This window comes from Amia ocellicauda, chromosome 13, assembly GCF_036373705.1.
Source record: "Amia ocellicauda isolate fAmiCal2 chromosome 13, fAmiCal2.hap1, whole genome shotgun sequence".
Lineage (NCBI taxonomy): Eukaryota > Metazoa > Chordata > Actinopteri > Amiiformes > Amiidae > Amia > Amia ocellicauda.
In genome coordinates this window covers 29732960-29752647 of record NC_089862.1, presented here as the reverse complement: position 1 = coordinate 29752647, position 19688 = coordinate 29732960, and the positions used below count along the sequence as shown (strand labels likewise).

General features: G+C 41.0%; 1 protein-coding gene across 8 annotated transcripts in view; it reads left to right on the top strand.

Annotated features, from left to right (window-relative positions):
- The first annotated feature begins 963 nt into the window (after positions 1-963).
- Positions 964-19688, top strand: part of fam114a1 (family with sequence similarity 114 member A1) — a 23491-nt gene continuing 4766 nt past the window's right edge. Inside the window, exons 1-15 of one of the 8 annotated variants that reach the window (XM_066720535.1) lie at positions 964-1063; positions 3336-3620; positions 4403-4605; positions 9292-9523; positions 10617-10997; positions 11427-11502; positions 13679-13792; positions 14508-14608; positions 15137-15271; positions 16063-16215; positions 16593-16716; positions 17252-17367; positions 18143-18295; positions 18594-18733; positions 19514-19586. In XM_066720535.1, coding sequence (XP_066576632.1) covers positions 4565-4605; positions 9292-9523; positions 10617-10997; positions 11427-11502; positions 13679-13792; positions 14508-14608; positions 15137-15271; positions 16063-16215; positions 16593-16716; positions 17252-17367; positions 18143-18295; positions 18594-18733; positions 19514-19586 — 1839 coding nt within the window. In that variant the 5' untranslated portion in view covers positions 964-1063; positions 3336-3620; positions 4403-4564. Of the gene's footprint in view, positions 1064-1615; positions 1799-1824; positions 2551-3335; positions 3621-4402; positions 4606-9291; positions 9524-10090; positions 10175-10616; positions 10998-11426; positions 11503-13678; positions 13793-14507; positions 14609-15136; positions 15272-16062; positions 16216-16592; positions 16717-17251; positions 17368-18142; positions 18296-18593; positions 18734-19513; positions 19587-19688 lie in introns of those variants that run through there. The other 7 variants (XM_066720540.1, XM_066720539.1, XM_066720538.1 and 4 more) reach the window with 7 other exon arrangements.

Sequence of the window (19688 nt, the reverse complement as noted above, 5' to 3'; positions counted from 1 at the left end):
GGGGGGGGGAGTAAAATTGTATGAATTTGTTTAAAGTACTTATTAAGGAACCAAGTTTTTTTTATCACAATATAAAATACAATAGGTACTCAAATTATTATATATACATATACACACACATGCACATAATGCTTGAAATCCCGAGCTGCTGCAGATTGCCTTCCTCAGCTGGGGGTTCAAATCTGATAGATTTGTTGCATTTATCTGATATATGTTAAGTTTTCAGCATTACCCAGTTACTTGTATTTAGTGCAATCTGCTGTTCAAGATTTATTTATTTTGTTCACTTTCAAAATACATTTTATAGAACTTAAAATCAAATGTATGAAAACTCTTCAAAGCCTTGGTCAGAGATTATAGTTTTGTCCAATGAGATGCGGCTTTTATTGTAAAACCCAACGTGGCAGGTTTTATATTTGCTTCAATATACACCAGTGGCCAGTTCTGCCCTTGATTCATTGCCTTGTAGGTTTTCTGGTTGTTGGTTTAAAGACTTAAGGACAAGAATTTAAATAATATTTCGTTAATGCATTGAGATCACAGATCTGTGGTTCTTTATGAACTGATCAGCATGAGCATGATGTGAATGTGCAATCCTGATTGGCTGGGCAGTCAGGCGCATAAATAAGACATTTCTAAATACTTACTGTATACTATATACCGTTATATGTCCACCTTCTCAGGCCATCGCTTTTAACCGCGTACCCAAACAGTCAACGTAGTCATAAAATGCTTAAATGTGGCAAATAACCTATTCTGCGCTCAATAAAACATTAAAGATTTGTATACAAATAAATGTGTCAATCGGTTAGTACTATTTATTAAAATACTAAGTTCTTGATAATAAACTGATTATTTTTGTTTGATCATTCTGCACGGTGCATATTGATCGGAGTTAAAGGGGGAGTGTTTTCCTCTGGCAAGTCGTTTCACTTTGCTGTTTTTCGCGGGAAAAAAGGGACTGGAGGCGGAGTGATTTCACTGCTAACAGGCGGAAGTACGGCAGAGCGCCAAACAGGCAACTGAGTATTTAATAAAGCACACTGGGCTAAAGTACTGAGAGGTAAGTACATTTAATTGGAATCGTATCATTTTCTTTTTTAGAATGTATGTATTACAAAGTTAATAATCCTAATGCTTATATTTAATGCTCACAATACACCCGACATGGAGGTTAAGTTCAGTATTTAATCAGAGATGCTGTTTGGAGACTTTGCTTTGGCGCATCGCACTCGGAATCCAACATTTGCATGACATTTTATTATACATGTTGGTGTGGGTTACGATTTCTTTCAAATCAGGTTTGCAGGAGATTGAGCTTAATTTAGTGTATTTTGAATCTACGTATCAAATGGTGTAAATGTATGTATGTAGTTCTAGGCGATGTTACAGTTTTATATTATGAAACGCCCACAATTGGACTGGTTTACCAACTGGACATCTCCCATAGGTTAGTGTAACGTAATGCCAGTTCAGTAATGTATATGTTGTTGTGTGTGTGTAAAGTTACACACTCACTGTTTACTCCAAGCTTTTAACTAAGTCGGCGTGCCTTGCCTGCGCGTATTGATATGCAATTGAACACCTGACGCAGCCAGCGTGTTGACGTCAGCACAACGTCACTTCCGACATGTGGAGCAGCTTAGACAGTGGTGTCTAGAAGACAGTATTTACTGCCCGTGTGAGAGTCCGCGAAAAATAATGGTTGCTCCCATAACGAACACGTTGTTTTTGGTTTTCTTCGCCTCTGTATCTGCAGCACCGGTGCTAGATTTTGATCGGTGTGGCGGCGGTAAACGTAAGTAACTTCAGACAACTTGACATACACTTGCCAAGTAAAGCACACCGTTGGGCATGTCTTTATCTTGAACCTGCCTCTGATTGGTTTTAACTGCGTAAACGTTAGATATTCGGGAGCAGCAGCCAAGGTGGAGGTACCGTCACCTGCCCCGCTAGCTGTGGTGCCGGGTTAGTTATTAGTTGAGGGGAACCTGCTTCATTGCGTTAGCGCTACCAGTCACCCTTAAACGTAGACAAATCTTAATGCGCTTTTCATTACTTTTCAGTCTGTACGTTTACATTTGGGTACTTCCTAATGCTGCCAATACAAAAAGGAGACATTTAACTTCTTTGGCGGGCGCTCCTATTTCATTCATTGCGGAGGCTCTTGTTTGATTGTGACGCCGAATCTGTGCGCCCATCAGCGAAAGCAGGAAGCGCCTCTCCGCTGATAAACCCCCACGCCTGCTACACACAGTACGAGAAACTGCGAGGAGAACAAGGTCGCTCCCGTAATGACTGCACACATGTTGGGCAATGAAATGCTGCCCAGTCGCGTCCTGAGTGAAGCGCTATATGTAGAAAATCCGCATTACAAAGTTCAGAAGAAACGGTAATAGGCATGTGTTTAGAACACACCTGTGCATGTATGATTTAGTTCTGACAGGCATTCCATTGATCAAAGCATTGTGACAGTTTGGAACTGTAGTGTTCTCGGAATTCGGGAGCGCAGGACTCGACTCGATGACGCAAAGGCGACCTGTATAGCAGGTAACATTTAACATTTGATTTTTCATTCATCTAATTGAATGAGTAAACGGGAAGTGATAATCTCAGCCAACATACAGGAAGTAATTTACAGATATATTGAAATGATTTGCAGAGATCTAAATTGAGTTAATTTCGATCTAAAATGAATGTAGAAATCTGTAAAAGTAAAGCGATCTTGAAGATATCTATAAACATAACTTGCCTCGCCATAAAATACTGGCGTTTTCCTTGAACATTTTATCCATATATATTTCCATATTTGTTTTAAACGACACTGTTAAAAACGCAACAGGTTTTATAGAAACAGGCGGCCTCCAGTATTTAATGAAATTACATATCCAAGATTCTGCATAATTATTAAAACAATGTTTCTAATTTAATTACTTTTTTTGGGTAGTTTAAATTGTTATGACAAAAGTAACTCACTGTTAAAGACAGCTGAAAACTTCTATTAGTATAGTGTTCAAAGATTACCGTGAAGGGGACGTAAAACATGTATATGGATCTTTAAATTATATCTCATTTAAACTTGAAATGAATGGCTGATTTGTTTTGTTTTCAATTAAATATGGTTAAGACCTAAACTGGTAAAAAAATCTATATTTGTAGTCATAGGCTGCTTGCTCCAAATGGAGGAGTTCCATATTTAATGTCTTTAACATTGTAATGGGGGGTGTGTATATTTTAATAAGAAATACAGATTTTAATGTTATTTATATGGTGTTAATTTCCATTTTGTTTTGAAATAAAATGTGGCTTTTTATTTTTTCCTGTTTCTTTTTCAGATCGGATTTGTAAAAAGAATGGAGAGACCTTGACAATTCCTGTTAACAGTACAGACCCCAACTTGGTATTGAAACTGAGGAAGCCTGGAACAGATCAAACGTTTGTTTATATGACAGTAGTTTATAACCAAGCAACCTCCCCTGCAGAGTACAAAGACAGATGTGAATTTAATGCATCTGCTTCAGAGTTTTTTGTGAAAAATTTGACCAACAATGATAGTGGCATCTATACAGTCTATAACGATCTTGGTGAAAAGCTGTGGTGTTCAGAAGTGGTCTTGGAAGGTAAGTGTTACAGCAGTGTATAGCAGAGCATGGTTAAAAACACAAAACCCTTCTGGCTCTCTATTCTTACGGCTACTTTACCAAGAAACATGAAATGTCATGAGAGCAAAACAAGTAGCCAGCAAAAACAAAAGAAGAAAAAACATATACAAAGCACATCCAATTAGGTTGTGAGAAGTATGAGAGGATGTCTAAACCTAAGGGACAGGTTGCTTCCTCAGTTAAGGCACCAAGACTATAACTGTCTTCCAGATGAGATTAAGGCTGCTAAGTCTGTGTCCTCTTTTAAAACTCTGAAAACATATTATAAATCAGCATTTTTAAAAATATTTTATAATATTACTGTGCTCTGATGGTCCTAATTTGAATTTGATTTTTGGTATCTTTGATGTATTTGTTTTATTTGGATTCTTGAGCACCCTGAACTTTTTGTATGAAGAGTGTTATATAAATAAAGTATGATTGTCTGTGGAAAGGACATTAGTGCATAAGTATGTCTCCGAAGCAGTGGTGTTTGAAACTCATTCTCCATTCCCTATTTGAAAGAGGGCCGATGTATTAATGTTTATCATCTTGCTCCAATGTGGCATCTCTGTAGAGCATCAAGAGGGATGAGTACTAGAGATTTAAGTGGCATTTATTAGCTTTTGTGATTTTTTAAAAAAAAAATTCTGAAGCATTCTTACTGAAACAATTATGTATTCCTAATTTATTTAAATTATGGTGTAAAATTTTCTTAATTCACAGTTCTAATGTTGACTTTCTATTTTCTTTACACACAGGTAAATCATCTCCTTGTATTCACATTACCTCTTTTGGATTAGCCCTCAGTTTGAGCCTTGGCACCTTGCTCCTCTTACTCCCCTGCCTCATTCTCATCTTATGTAGAAATCAAGCTAGAACACAGGACATGCAACTGACTACTGACACAGGGAGAAGACCAAATGATGGAAAAGAAAGTGTTCTTGGATAATAAATGTGCCAGGTAAGGAGAGCCAACATTTTCTTTTGTCCCAGCTGCAGTTATTCCCAGTTTAGACCTTCTAAGCAATGGCATAATGTAGATAATTAGACTGGGTACCGATGGAAGGCCAGGGTTCGCAACATTTCACAAAAATATGTGCTTCTGTTTGGTTTCCTATTTTGCCAAAAATAAATTGTTCTTGCAGTGCAGTTAAATCTTTCCCAGTTCCTTTCCCAGCATGGATTGATAATGAAGTTGTCACACAATGAGAAAATGGCCAACAACTTTTGTGTGTTTAGAGACGTTATTTGATCTTCTGTCTTTGTTACCTTGCTTACAATTCCAGCAACGATACTTAAGATTTAAGAGCAAGATTTGCAAAAACATTTCTTTCAGAGGGTGATCTTTCCAGCTCGACAGAGGAGTGCTTCTCCACACCTGAGACTGCCAGGATGAAGATAGATAATGCAGTTAGACAGCTCAACATGTAATTTATCTCCTGTGATGAAATGTTCTTTAGTGGCGCATTAAGGACTTCAGAGCAATGTTAGAGCAATGTATTGTTGTTGAATTCACACACCAGTTGACTTGGTAAGTGTGACGAGAGACTGACAGACCCCAAATGGTTTCTCTAGAACTAGATTAATTTAAACCAGTTACTGTATTAGGAATAACCATTTACCAAAATCTAAAGCCTAAAAAATAAAAATGGGCTAACCAAAAGCCTACAGTCATTTAAAATCCATGAGGCTTGGGAGTATGAGGACATCTTGGACTACAACTCCCGCAGTAACTGTAGCATTAAATAAAAGGCTGTTTTGGAATGCATTGCCGCTGGTGGTTAGATGCAAGCCAATAGCCAACCAGATTAAGCTTTTTGTCAAGAGACGGGAACATTAAGTGTCCAAATGCAGGATGCCAACTTTGCCACTTTATTTATATATTATATATATTTATTTATATGTATATTTATTTATTCTCGTTTATTGACTGCAGTGGAATGAAAATGCCTTAAATAAACCAAGACGGCACATGTGACAGCTTTTACTTAATTTCTTTGATGGCTCAAGTGTAGGCTTGTGTGTCTTCCAAGGTAATACAACTGCATGGGTTTATGATTGGATTTACAAAAGCACTAAATGCTTCATGGATCTAGCCTCTTTTCCTCTCAAAGTGCACCAGATTGATGCATTTAACTATTACTATTTAAAAAATGTTCTCCTGGGGAGCATTCTCCTGGACCCCCCAAGAGGGTTTCGGGTCCCCCCACCCCAGTTTCCCAAAATGCAGTGGGGAAACACCGCTAACCCCTTTAAATAACCTAGTATTACAGCAATCCTGAGCCACGAACCTGAATGTGTACTGCTCTCACTACACCCTGTGCCACATATCTAATTTGGGGTGGGAGGGGTTGCAGGAGCCATGGCCACCCAGGCTCTTTATTCAGGGATTTATTTATTAAATTAGTGGCGATATCTATAAATATACAGAGATAAGGAGCACATGAGTTATGTACAACTTCATTTGTGTGGAAACTTGGGATGGGCATTAATTTCCTTGGTTACAGTATATTTTAATTTAAGGGATGTATTGTATTAATACTGTTATATACACTCACCTAAAGGATTATTAGGAACACCATACTAATACTGTGTTTGACCCCCTTTCGCCTTCAGAACTGCCTTAATTCTACGTGGCATTGATTCAACAAGGTGCTGAAAGCATTCTTTAGAAATGTTGGCCCATATTGATAGGATAGCATCTTGCAGTTGATGGAGATTTGTGGGACGCACATCCAGGGCACGAAGCTCCCGTTCCACCACATCCCAAAGATGCTCTATTGGGTTGAGATCTGGTGACTGTGGGGGCCAGTTTAGTACAGTGAACTCATTGTCATGTTCAAGAAACCAATTTGAAATGATTCGACCTTTGTGACATGGTGCATTATCCTGCTGGAAGTAGCCATCAGAGGATGGGTACATGGTGGTCATAAAGGGATGGACATGGTCAGAAACAATGCTCAGGTAGGCCGTGGCATTTAAACGATGCCCAATTGGCACTAAGGGGCCTAAAGTGTGCCAAGAAAACATCCCCCACACCATTACACCTCCACCACCAGCCTGCACAGTGGTAACAAGGCATGATGGATCCATGTTCTCATTCTGTTGACGCCAAATTCTGACTCTACCATCTGAATGTCTCAACAGAAATCGAGACTCATCAGACCAGGCAACATTTTTCCAGTCTTCAACTGTCCAATTTTGGTGAGCTTGTGCAAATTGTAGCCTCTTTTTCCTATTTGTAGTGGAGATGAGTGGTACCCGGTGGGGTCTTCTGCTGTTGTAGCCCATCCGCCTCAAGGTTGTACGTGTTGTGGATTCACAATTGCTTTGCTGCATACCTCGGTTGTAACGAGTGGTTATTTCAGTCAAAGTTGCTCTTCTATCAGCTTGAATCAGTCGGCCCATTCTCCTCTGACCTCTAGCATCAACAAGGCATTTTCGCCCACAGGACTGCCGCATACTGGATGTTTTTCCCTTTTCACACCAGTCTTTGTAAACCCTAGAAATGGTTGTGCGTGAAAATCCCAGTAACTGAGCAGATTGTGAAATACTCAGACCGGCCCGTCTGGCACCAACAACCATGCCACGCTCAAAATTGCTTAAATCACCTTTCTTTCCCATTCAGACATTCAGTTTGGAGTTCAGGAGATTGTCTTGACCAGGACCACACCCCTAAATGCATTGAAGCAACTGCCATGTGATTGGTTGGTTAGATAATTGCATTAATGAGAAATTGAACAGGTGTTCCTAATAATCCTTTAGGTGAGTGTATTATTGCACTTTAATATCCCAAAATAAATGCAATATTCAATTTGAATGTAATGTGTACATTTGTCTGTCACTTGTAGTATAATTTTATAAGGGATACTGTGGTCACCGTTTCACCCATCTTTTTGAGATGGGATAAGAGGGGGAGGTGAAGCTACAACTGACTGTTAAGTGAAGTGAGCAGTAAAGGTCATGTTTTCTCCTAACCATGCCTCTAGTTCCATCAGCCATTACAGATATGTGAACGTTGCCACCATTCTGATGATGAACTGAGGGTTTATGGAATAGTAATATGGTGACAAGTTGGGATGTGACTGTGCAGATTGGGATGAGATGTTTAAAATGGCTGGTGGTAGTGGACTATGGAGGGTGGACTTGAAGGTGAAGTGTATGAAATTATAGTTGGCCAAATCAATATAGAACGACAAGTGATGCATTGTTCTCAATCAATCTGTTATAGTTTACATTTATTGATATTAAATGTATTGACAAACATTGTGTGCCTTAAATAGCTCCCTTTACCAGTTTTCGATAAGTATTTTTGTCGATAATTGCCACCCCAAAATAAATACCGGACCCATCTGGTCACTCCCATTAACATGTTCTGACATGTCACTGCTGTCTGTCTGTCCGTGTTTGTATTAGTGTTTTGTGTTGACAGAAGGGCCCTTGAAGGGATGTGGTAGACTGCACTAAAGCTATGGCTTTGTTTTTGTTTTTTTGCCCCCCAGCACTGTAAATAATAAATCACCTCTTTGCACCATTTCCCTGCCTCGTGCCTGTTTAAACTAGACTATTCATTGAGCCCAGCACAGTGGTAATCAGCACCATGATGCCACAACTGTATAGAAGCGGTGACATTACAGTATGTAGTTTAATAGTATACACTTTTTGTATTTGGGGGAGTTACTTTCCATGTAGCAATAATTTGTTTAAATTATCCAGAGTAATTTAAATATTTTCATATTCAATTTTACTTTATATTTATTAAATTCATATACATTTATGTATGTTGCGTGTTTGCACAGTTTTGCCACAGGAAAATAAAACCTGCAAGAAAAAAGAAATGAAGCTTTTGAGCTACATGTGTCCAGTGCCTCAACTTTTCAGGTTTTAGAAGATTAAAAGCAATCTTTTGTCATTTTTTTGTATGATTATTAGAAGGGCCCCTAATGTCATTCAGTTGTTGTTTGTGTGTGTGTGTATATCATGATATCTTATTGTTATTGCACAAATTGTTGAAAATATAATATGAATTTCACCCCAGCACTGTAAATAAATCCCCTTTATTTGCACCATTTCCATGCCTTGTTTGTCTGTTTCCACCTATCCATTGAGCCAACTACTGTGGCCATCAACCCCATGATGCCACGGCTGTATAGAAGCAGGGACATTACAGTATGTAATAGTAGTGTATGTAGGTGACAATCTGTTAGTATATCAGTCTTTTAAAGTGTTGTAGGGGACAAGGGAGTGTACAGACAGTATATCCGCTTTATTACCACTACACCACTGGTCTGTGTGTGTGTGTGTGTGTGTGTGTGTGTGTGTGTGTGTGTGTGTGTGGGGGGGGGGGGGATTGTTCTGTACAAATAAACATCATCAGACCCCCACCTCCCCAGAATACAGTGAACTGGGCTTATTTAGTTAGTGTCGCTTTCCAGTCACACTGTTGCTGTGTAGTCAGCTGTAAAAGGCCAGAGCCTACAACACCCTCAGTCTCCCTCACATAAATAACTGCTTCAGTGTCAGAAGTTCAGGCTGAAGACGACACTCACACAGAGCACACCTTAATGTGCACATCATGCCACCATACACAAAGTGTCCAGAGGGTGAGGCTGAGGACACTGATTTCACAGCGTGTTATAACCGACAGCTTCCATCCGGACTACAACACTGACGGCGCAGATCTCCGCAGTTCTGCGCAGATCTGCAGAATCCCGCCCATCCCATTGGTGGAGCCATCTGCGCTGCAGCCAGAGTTCAGGAGTGCACTGACGTCACCCACAATAACAGCAGGGCTGCCTGCCGACGTGGCGGAGGAGAGGGAGGAGAGCGGAGCGGCCGGGTGCGACAGGACTGGTGAGATCCTCCACTGTTTCAAACTTGTTAGTCGTGTTTTAATCATTTTATAAATGGCAGCCAACACTTTTTGGGTACACAACACCAACGAGAATATCGGAAACATTCAAATATTGCTTACTTGACTGCAAAGGTTTTGCACACATATTTCTAAACACTGCCAGATACGGTGCAATGGTTCCTTTGTAAATAAAGTTTTGTATTCAGTACAACGGATATAGATGTCTGTATGGTGTTTGAAAGAAAATCAATAAATTGCTCCTGTAAAGTATGTTCCGTGTTATGAATATTTATAATATTTTGCTACACTTTACCATAAACCTACGCATGTATGCATTAAATCAAGATAGCAGGTCGTGGTGTTTGTTTGGTCTGTTACGGTTATAATATGTATTAGTAGCGTTTCTTCTCTGTTCATGAATGTAGTCATGAACTTATGAAATAAAACAAGTTAAAAAGTGAAATTGGAGCTGGAGAGAGAGGTGCCACATGATGTCGCTCTTTAACCAGGTTGGAGCGCATCGCCAGGCCTGTGTTGCGCCCGGCACTGCGGCGGGGTCAGTGGAGAGTCCGGCTCTGGGTGGGAAGTGTGCTGTGATGTCTAAGCAATGGCAATGGTCGTGTGCAAACGTAGCTCTGCACACACAGTTTGTTCACCATTGACTCATCTCACATCAGTAAGGACAGGTCTACTAATAGGATAATAGCATGAATTGTCCAGGGATTGGATGAATTACTGTAGCAAGCAGTTAAGACTGATCAGTAGATAGGTCAAAATCACTGCACAGATTCACAGTATTATTGATGGGATAACAATGTCAGTCCCTCAGGCTTTTTGGTACAGTGCTATATGACATTGCTTACTATGAAAGATCATATCACAAGCACTTTTGTTGATTGTTTTGCTTCTGCAACTATATTGTAGCTCTGCATCTCATTTTCTATATTGCACTGCATTCTGCTATACAGTGTTGTTTTCTGTATTTTTGTTGAATTTAGGTCTCCTTAGACAGAAAGGGAAGCACCTTGCACCTTTCACCTTGTTCAGTGAAAGACATTGTAAGCCATTGACAGCGAGTAGCACTGCTCTGTCATCATCGCATGCTCTCTGAATTCCAGCTGCAAAGAAAAATGTCGCAGCACGATGGGAGCGATGGCGGTCTTCCGGACCTCAGCGGGCCTGTCTTGGAGCCGCACGGAGACGACGAGCCCTGTCTGACGGACACAGAACCGAAAGACAAACCATCAGAGCCCGTGACGGATACTCTGCCGAAGGATGAGAAGGATCAGCTGCCCGGCGGGATCAATGAGCCCCAGACAGAGGAAGCTCCCAGGTCCCCAGAGGATGTGGCAGTGCCGGGGGCTGAGAGCACAGTGCCCATGGAGACAGGAGGGGCAGGCTGCCAGCTCAGTCACGAGTGCCACGAGTGCCACGAGTCAGTGAGTCTGGAGCCGGACGCTACAGGAGACCGGACTGGGCCAGAAGGAGAGAGTGAGCAGGCATGTACTGTACTGTCTTTAACGTGACGCACCATGGCTCCAGCTGCGCAGTACGAAGCCTCCTTTGTGTTTCCTTTTAGGGTGAATGCTGATGTATCACAGTGGGAGAAAAACTGCAACATGTTAACTGTATGACATTACACTCAAATCTTCTCGGGGAAAATTCAGTTCCTCTGAGCTTAGCATTGACAGTGGTTCCATGGGAAGGGGCTGTTAGCCCAATGAAGTGTGGCTTGGCCTTACCAACGACAAGGAAAGCTCTGATTGAGTAGAGCAGCTCCTATTACACACTAATCAAACTTAAAAATTGAAAAACCCACATGTAATTTCTGTATAAATGTGAGACTGTACAACTCATTGGATTGCACATGGAAAACATGTTGGAGGACAAGATATCTCAAGTCAGCTGGTGTTGTTTTGTGCCCACAGGAATCCAAAGACAAGAGCTGGGGAGGCTGGGGCTCCTGGGGTAAATCGCTTTTGACCAGTGCGACCTCCACTGTGGGTAAGTTTTTAGGTGCTTCAAAACCAAGGTACTGTTAGTCCTTAAACATTCAGAAAGCTTGAGCTGAGTTCTGATGAACCCCTTTTCTCAGACCAAAGTGTTCCACAGGGCGAGCATTTGTCCTAGTGTATGTAGAGTTATGTGACTTGGGAGTACAGGATTCCCCTGGTTTTATCCGGGTCCATCTCAGGTTAACCACCCAGTAAGGGCTCATGCTTAGTTCTGCAGTGGGGGTGACTAGTTGAATCTGGGTTAAGTACCTTGCCCAGTGATGCAGCAGCAATCGGGACCAGAACCCCTGACCCTGTGATGATAATGGGCATGGAAATCGATGACGATCAACTGCAGACCTCTGTTCTTGCCAGCAGTGTCCAATTATTAATACCTTTTCTTAAGGCAAAAATGTCAAAAACACAAGTACAGACGTATCATGTAGTGTTTTCACTCATTTGTGCCCCTCTATGTATTATTTGTATTTGTTGTCCCCAGACTTTTGAGTTAGACTGTATTGATGACACATGTTTGGCAGTGAAAGTCATACTGTATAATCACAAGGCAGAGACATATCCCTTTGGAAACCTGAAATGAGCAAAATAATGTCATAATAACAATAACAGTCGCAATTTGAGACTTTTATTAAAGGCTCCTATTATCCCCTGGTAAAGATTATCAGAGTGGAAACTTCAAAGGCTGGGGTGCGTTGGATGGTGCATGAAAGCACTCAGCGGGAGAGGAGCGGGAAGGAGCGTAGTTTTATTAAGAGGCTATATTTTCACACAGCAGGAAGGCATCGTATATTTTTTTCCCTTGTTTGGCAAACCAAGTCGTTGGGAGACATCTGATATCTCGTGGAATGGGATTTCTAACGTGTGCAAATTCATTTAATAGCATTCCCTCAAACGGAAGGGAAATCTTCTAATTTAAAATGATAAAATTAATGGGGTGCGTGCTGTTGGATAACATTCTCAGGAGAGGTTTGATAACAGTGCAGAGATCTCGCAGATAATACAGCTCTTTTCCTGACAAAACTGTTAAAACGTGGGGAGATGTGACTTGGATTTTCACTGCCTTCCACAGAACATTTATTTCTCTAATCACATTTGGTTCCACAAAGATTAAAGTTTAATTAAGGGAGGAATATTCTGTCATTAATCTTCATCCCCTTTCTTCTGCAGTTACACTCACATTGTTACAAATATGAGCCATACATTTTGTTAGCTCTTAATTATGTCATTTAATCCAGGTGCGAGATGATTAATTTCAAGAACGCCGGTTGGCAAAGCTCTTAATTAATCCTCGTATTGCAAAGCTCACGGATGGGTTTAATTACTTGTCTACTCATTTAAGGTTTCTCGGATTTCATTGTCAAATATTTATTTGTTATGATGTGTAATGTGTACTCGTTTATCTACAGTGTGGCCTGGAAGACAAAAAGGTCACAGTGGTGCCCAATCTGTTTGCATCATTTTAATTTATCCACAATAGCTTGGGAATCTCCATTCATGCAGTTTGAGCAGGTTAAAACCCACTGGAGTGAATGCTAGAGATGACAAGTATCTTCTAAGATGGCTCTGCCCAGGAAAAACTTGTAACACAAAGAGATTTCATCCAAATATCAGGAGTTTTCCCTTTGCTTTTTGCTGGCAATATTTACTGTTTACTGTTTTCGTATTTTGTCATATTTACTATAGATTCTGTTGGAGACAGATGTTGATATAAAATCCACAAAATCACCAAATGCTAGCAGGTCACAATTGCCATCTCACAATTTTGTGCATTTTTTTAATCCATCGATCGATTTATTTTTTATGAATTCTCATGTATAAAGTAGATGCATTAAATAAATCAGAGGAAAATGCTAAGGCTAAACACTAGGAGCCGAGTCTGTGTGTCACACAAACAAGCAGCAAAATAAGATGGAAACAGCTTTTATGTTCTTTCTTCTCATTTGTCATGATGTGTGCAGATGCTGTGAAAGCAGTCATTATCCGTTCATTAGCTTCTACAGTTTCACCCACTTTCTCCCTTCCCTCGCCCAGCAGCCTCTTTCCGTAGTGCTGGCATATATGAACAACACACTGCATGTTCCATTATTAACCAATCACTGTGAATGTCAATCCAGCATACATCTGTTCTGTTTGTAATCATCTAAGGCTTTTGCTCTACCTTTGCTCAGGGCAAGGGATCAACGCCGTAAAGGAAAAGGCCGGAGTGACTTTAAGAAGGCCGAGGACGACCTCCGCATCTGAGGAGGCCAAGGAGGCAGAGGCCAGTAAAGAGGGAGTGACAGGTAAACTGCCAACTCTGCCCTGCGCCAGAAAGTCAGACCAGCAAGCGGCAGTGACAAAAGATATTGAATTCCTGCATTTGATGTAAATAACAGGATGACCATAGAACGAGACAATTGCATTTCATATTCAGAGTTGTCCATAATATTGATCAGGCTTGTCAGTTCAAGGGAGAAACACGTTAATAAATCAGTGTGGAAAATGCAGTCTATTCATGTGGGATTAGTTTTACCTGTGAAGTTTTGTTTAAAGATGTCTATATATCATGTTTCTTTCATTTTTTGTTTCTTTTTTCAAACATACAATCTGCTTTTTAACTCCATTACTGTGCAGTTCCTTATTTTGTATAGTTTATTCAGGCGGGTGAAAAGTTTTGTCTTTGACCGTATCCTAGATTACCAGCTGAATATAGATAGCCGTGTGAGCCCACCCTGTTCTCCATTGTTTAGCGGAACCAATTATATTTTTCCATCTGTGAAGCCGTTATTATGTGAAATTAGCTTGGGGAGTGTCTGAAATGAATACAGATCACAGGAGTCTGACAAGAAACAAGAATCTGTGTGACTCACATGCAAGGCTTTTTTCCTCTGTGATTAGTCAAATGCAGTCTTTAATCTCAGAACGAGAATCTCAGATGACCCAATATTGTTTAATACTTTGTGCAGTGTGAATTTATTATTGTTATCATTTAAGTGTCATGTTTATGCTGTGTGTTAGAAGCAGAGGATCTCCAAGACCAGCTGGAATGCCCCCCCACCTCCCCGTCCTCTGGGTCCCGAGGAGTGCTGTCCACCATTACCAGCGCTGTCCACAACACAGTGAGTCAATGAGCAATGGACGTGTCTGGCAATGGTAAACCTTGTCATGTTTCCTTCTTTGGAAAGCTGGTGCAGTTGCCTGTCCCCCCTCTCCAAGCTGTTTGGCACCTTTAACCATAATCATTGTAAATATTGCTTGAAATGGACGATTTCAGCTGCATGTATCACTTTTACAACAATCTTTACTTCAGTGTCTATGAGATGAGCTAATTATCAAGGTAGTTTTCTTGCAAGGGAGTCTGCACTATCTGTGGAGAAGCCAATAAAAAACACTTAAAACAAGCATGCAACTGAAGTGAACAGACAGGAATTGACTTTAAGTGATTTATGGGGTGCATACCGAATCCAGTATTTGTGTAGAAAGATACATTTCTGCCCATGGACCTGTCCTGAGCTAGATGTCTGGATACAACACACACTGGGCACACTGTTGTAATGTGCTGTTTGGTGTGTGTATTGCATTTCGACTACTGAAGGGATCAGGCTTTTAAGTGTCACAATAATTTCTTCTTTGTTGCTTTCCTTTAGGGAAAGTCTGTGATAACAGGCGGGCTGGATGCGCTGGAGTTTATTGGGAAGAAAACAATGACTGTCCTTGCAGAAAGTGACCCTGGCTTTAAGAAGACCAAAATCCTCATGCAGAGGACCGTGTCACTATCGCAGGTACAGCACAGTCACTGGGACACCAGTCAGGGTCCCCGGCCTCGTTTCCTCATTGTTAGCCTGACAGGTCTTACACAGCATTTCTTTTGCCACAGTGGAGACATCCTGTAGCATTCCTGCACTCAGAAGATTAGAAAGCTCAAGAACAGGAACCAGCCCTTTGACCCATCGGAGCCCATTTGTGTTGCTGTAGGATGACTGATGATCCACAACTTAACTGCCTAATCATAGACATGTCTTCTCAAAGGTCCTGCATGTACCAGCCTCAAACACACATCTCGGAAAGTTATTGATCACTCTGAGTTAAACAAAACAAGACAGAAGTGTGTCCTTTACATCTACTTTGTGCAAGTCTGAATTTCTGCTCTTGTTTACCATTTTGTAAAGTCACTTTTTTATTTTATATTAAATATTCAATGTATTCAAGTCGCTCTGCAGTGCAGCTGGGGCAACCGTGTCCATCTGTGAGGTTTATGTTCCTTAATTCTGAGTTCCATCATCCTCTTTACCTGTCACAGTGCAAAACTGGTCCAAGACTTAGATGCCAATCTGTCCTGCATCATTCATTTACCCATTGTTATTTTGGAAAGGATATGCATTAAAAAATAAAATCAGGCAGGTGCTCAATCAGGTCTTCTTTGCTTATGATCTCTTCCTAAGTCTAAAGTAACCAAAATAACTACATTTCGTCAAGCAAACTCCACAAAGAAGTTTCACTTTCCCTCTCAATGTCAGGGCAGGGTGTTATGCTGCTGGAGTGTCTCTGATCTCGGCCTGCTGTGTTTCTCTAGATGTTAAAGGAAGCCAAAGAGAAGGAGAGGGAGAGGATGAGCAGTCAGCTGGTGAGCGAGCCCACGGTCCACTACGGGATTCTGTTTGATGACTTCCAGGGACTGTCCCATTTGGAAGCTCTGGAAATCCTGTCTAATGAGAGCGAAGCAAAGGCAAGTACAGGGAAGCAGCACCTGAACACTGGGAACACAGCGTACTGCTCGAGGCTCTTTAAGGAGAGTTCGAGGTGCAGCATTCTCACATAGAGCACACCTGAACAAAAATAAAACACGGGCCCAGCTTTAAAGCATTGTGCAAATGTACATTACTGCAGTGCCTGTTTAACTATATAATATGCATACCAATCATGTGTTACATTCAATGCACTCTCACTCCAGCCTGGAAAGTGACAAGGCTCTGTTATAGTACTTTTATATGAGTACTGATTGTGTTTTCTGATTCAGTACCTATTTAGTACCTAATACAAGCACATATTTTGCATTCTGAGGAATTGGCGGATGTGCCTATAAAATGTTTTCCTCCTGTGCAGGTTCAAGCTGTCTTAATGTCACTAGAGGAAGAGCAGCTAGAGTCCCTGAAGAAGGAGCTGATTGCCATTAAAGACATCTTCACAGAGAAGGACTTTGAAGAAGAAGTGGAGGGAGAGGAGAAAGGTGAGCTCTGTCTTTTTTTATACCTTTATGGACGTGGATGTAATTGTCCTGGCTTCTACACCTGGGTCTGGGTAGCGGCAAATGATAGAAGTGCATGTAAGAGGAGTTCACATGGTGTTATATATATCTCAGAGACAGGAATACAACTTCGTAGCACAGGTTCATGTCCGCAGTGACAAGAGATGGGGCTGGCAGTGGAAATTATAGGCCCTATTGTCCAACCAGTGCAATGTGTGTCAAGAGACATTTATTGTGGGTACTTTTTTTTATTAAATGTTGGCAGAGCACCTCTCAGGCTGACTTTTAACCCCAGACACTATATTACCCTTCTGGTCAGACAGCTGGTTGAAATTATATAAACTGTAGACCGTGCCGTACAGAGCCAGCCAGTGAAGAGATGGTGATTGCATTGGAACAGATCCAGTACAATTGTAATAGGTGTTCAGATGTTCTGGTGTTTTAAGTGGAATGTATTAAGGATGACTGTGGACTTGATAGTCTGAAGGAGCATTATGGTTTTCCGTGTCTGTCGCAGTGCTGGTCGAGCCGTGTGCTGTGTCTCCAGCTGATGACGGAGAGGAGTTCGTCAACGTTGTCACGGAGCTGCTCTTTGAGTTGCACATCGCTGCCACGCCAGACAAACTGAACAAGGTAATGTCTGGGTTTTTAAGGTATCCATCTGTGTTTGACAGACAAACAATACATTTTCAGAATGTGATTAGGTTTATTCTTAGAAACAGAAATGGATTTTAATCGATATCGGCATTTACCAAGTTGGAGCTATATCTGGAGTTCAAATGTACCCATTAAGACTTTCAAAAACATTTTAAAGTAATGATTTTTCCAAATTACTTTTTGGATTTTCATGTTCAGGTTTTTGTCCTTTTCATTATTCTCTTCCCTTTTTGTTTACTTTTCTCATTTATTCTTTTTTTTTGTATGTCATTTCTGGAATATGCACAAAGAAAATTCGTGCACCTTCATTTCTCATTTCTTGCACAAAAGAGTTTGACTGTGGGGGACCGGTTACCAGCTGGAAATGTGACAGTTCTCCCCAGTTCTATTCCCATTTTAATTTTCCCAAACAGCAAGACAGCCATCTGTATTGATGGCCGAGGTTCACATATGTGTTCTTCACATCAGTAGCATCCTGTGCATCAGCTTCTAACTCTGCAACTTCAATACCGGAATAATTTATGAAATGATGGCACTATGATCCCTGTTATTGTGTCACTAATTAATCAGAGTGTTTTAATTGCTCCCCTCAAGGCACTCACTTAGCATCATAACTTGCTATATTACATTTTAAGCATATTCCAATCTGTCAAAATACATATATCAGGTGTTGCTTTGATCTCCGCAAAGGCGATCCTGGTTCCGAAGCACAGACCGTTAATCCACTTTATTTTTTTACTGTTGTTTCAAGGCCAGAAAAAGAGCGCATGACTGGGTAAAAGAAGTGAAATCTTACACAGAAACATCTGCCGATGAAGTGGCAACAAAAGAAAGCAAAGATCTTGGTGCTGAAGAAGATAAAGAAGAGAGCAACACAGAAGAGAGCAGTCTGAAATCGGTAGAGGTAAGGAGATGTTTGAAAGGATGACCCTGAAGAGCAGAAATAGGCTCATTACCAGGGAAGATTAAATACCCCTTTTGATTTTAATTTGCAGTTTATTTTCCAAATCTTATTGTATCTTTAAAAATGAAAGACGATGTAGCAACATTGGGGGGGTCAGTATCTTATGAGATAAAAGGCAAACTTGAAGGGATTTTTCAGCTTTTGAACCAGCTGAACAGGCCTGTGAAAAAAAAAGAAACCCCTTGAGACTGCAGAGACTCGAGCTGAGCAGTGTTGTGTGTCGTACTGTGAATTTTAGGGTATCTACGAGTCCGCGGTGGGCAGCCTGGCAGAGGTCACGGCGCGGGGCATTGAGCAGCTGCACAAGGTGGCAGAGCTGATCCTGCACGGGCAAGACGTGGAGCGTCCCGCGGCACAGCAGGCGCACATCCTGGCCAAGTAAGTGCCCAGTCACTGCCATCCTGCTGCCACACTGGGTATAGTGCCGGCTTGGAGATTCTGGGAGAAGCATCTGGGCCTACTTTGGTTCGCTTTTTCAAGTTAGGTGGCTACTAAGGATGACCTCCTTTTTTTGGGGGGTGGGGGGTTACATAAAAGCTTTATGTAAGGATTTCTAAGGAGGTAAGGCCTCAGATGAGACATTTAAAATTCTCAGTTAAAATCATACCATCTTGGTTTCCTTAACAAGTGACTGTGTGCCACAATAGAAAGCATATTACATTTCCTGTGCGGTGGTGCTTTCCACAACAACAACAACAACAAAAAAAACTGTGAAAAACTGGGTAGGAAAAAAAAGTTCTTCCTGTTGTGTTACTGATCCATTGCTTTTAAGAATTTATACCATGCTGAGAAGGTTCTTGCCTTGAAAGATTTAAGTGTGGAAGAAATGTTTGATCCTAGAAGCTCACAGTTTGAGTGACTGAGAGCATGAAAGGCTGCTGTATTGACGTGCAGGTATGTGACAGAGAGAGTCACCGTCTGATCACAGAAAGGGGGAAACTTGGCCCCAGTGTCCCCAGCTATTCTGTAATTGTTGTGTTGCTGTGCTGAACTGCATTTTTAAGACATTCCGCCAGTTTAAAAGCCAACAAAAAAGGATAATCCCAGAATATGTGATATTAAGATGAAAGACATTTAACACTTCTAACAAAAATCATGGGTTTTAATATTTTATGTGCATTATGTGTATGCATTTACATATTCTTTGCCTTTTTCCAGGCTGACCAGTGCTATGTGCTCAGAGGTGTGTTCCCTGTCTAAGGAGTTTACTGACACGCTGGTGGCTGCAGGGGTAAGGCTAAAAATGTCTCTGTTACTCACAGCTTAACTGTCAAGAAAGGCTGTCAAAAAAGCAGTGACACAGCCAGACATGTCTACAAACACTCACAAACTG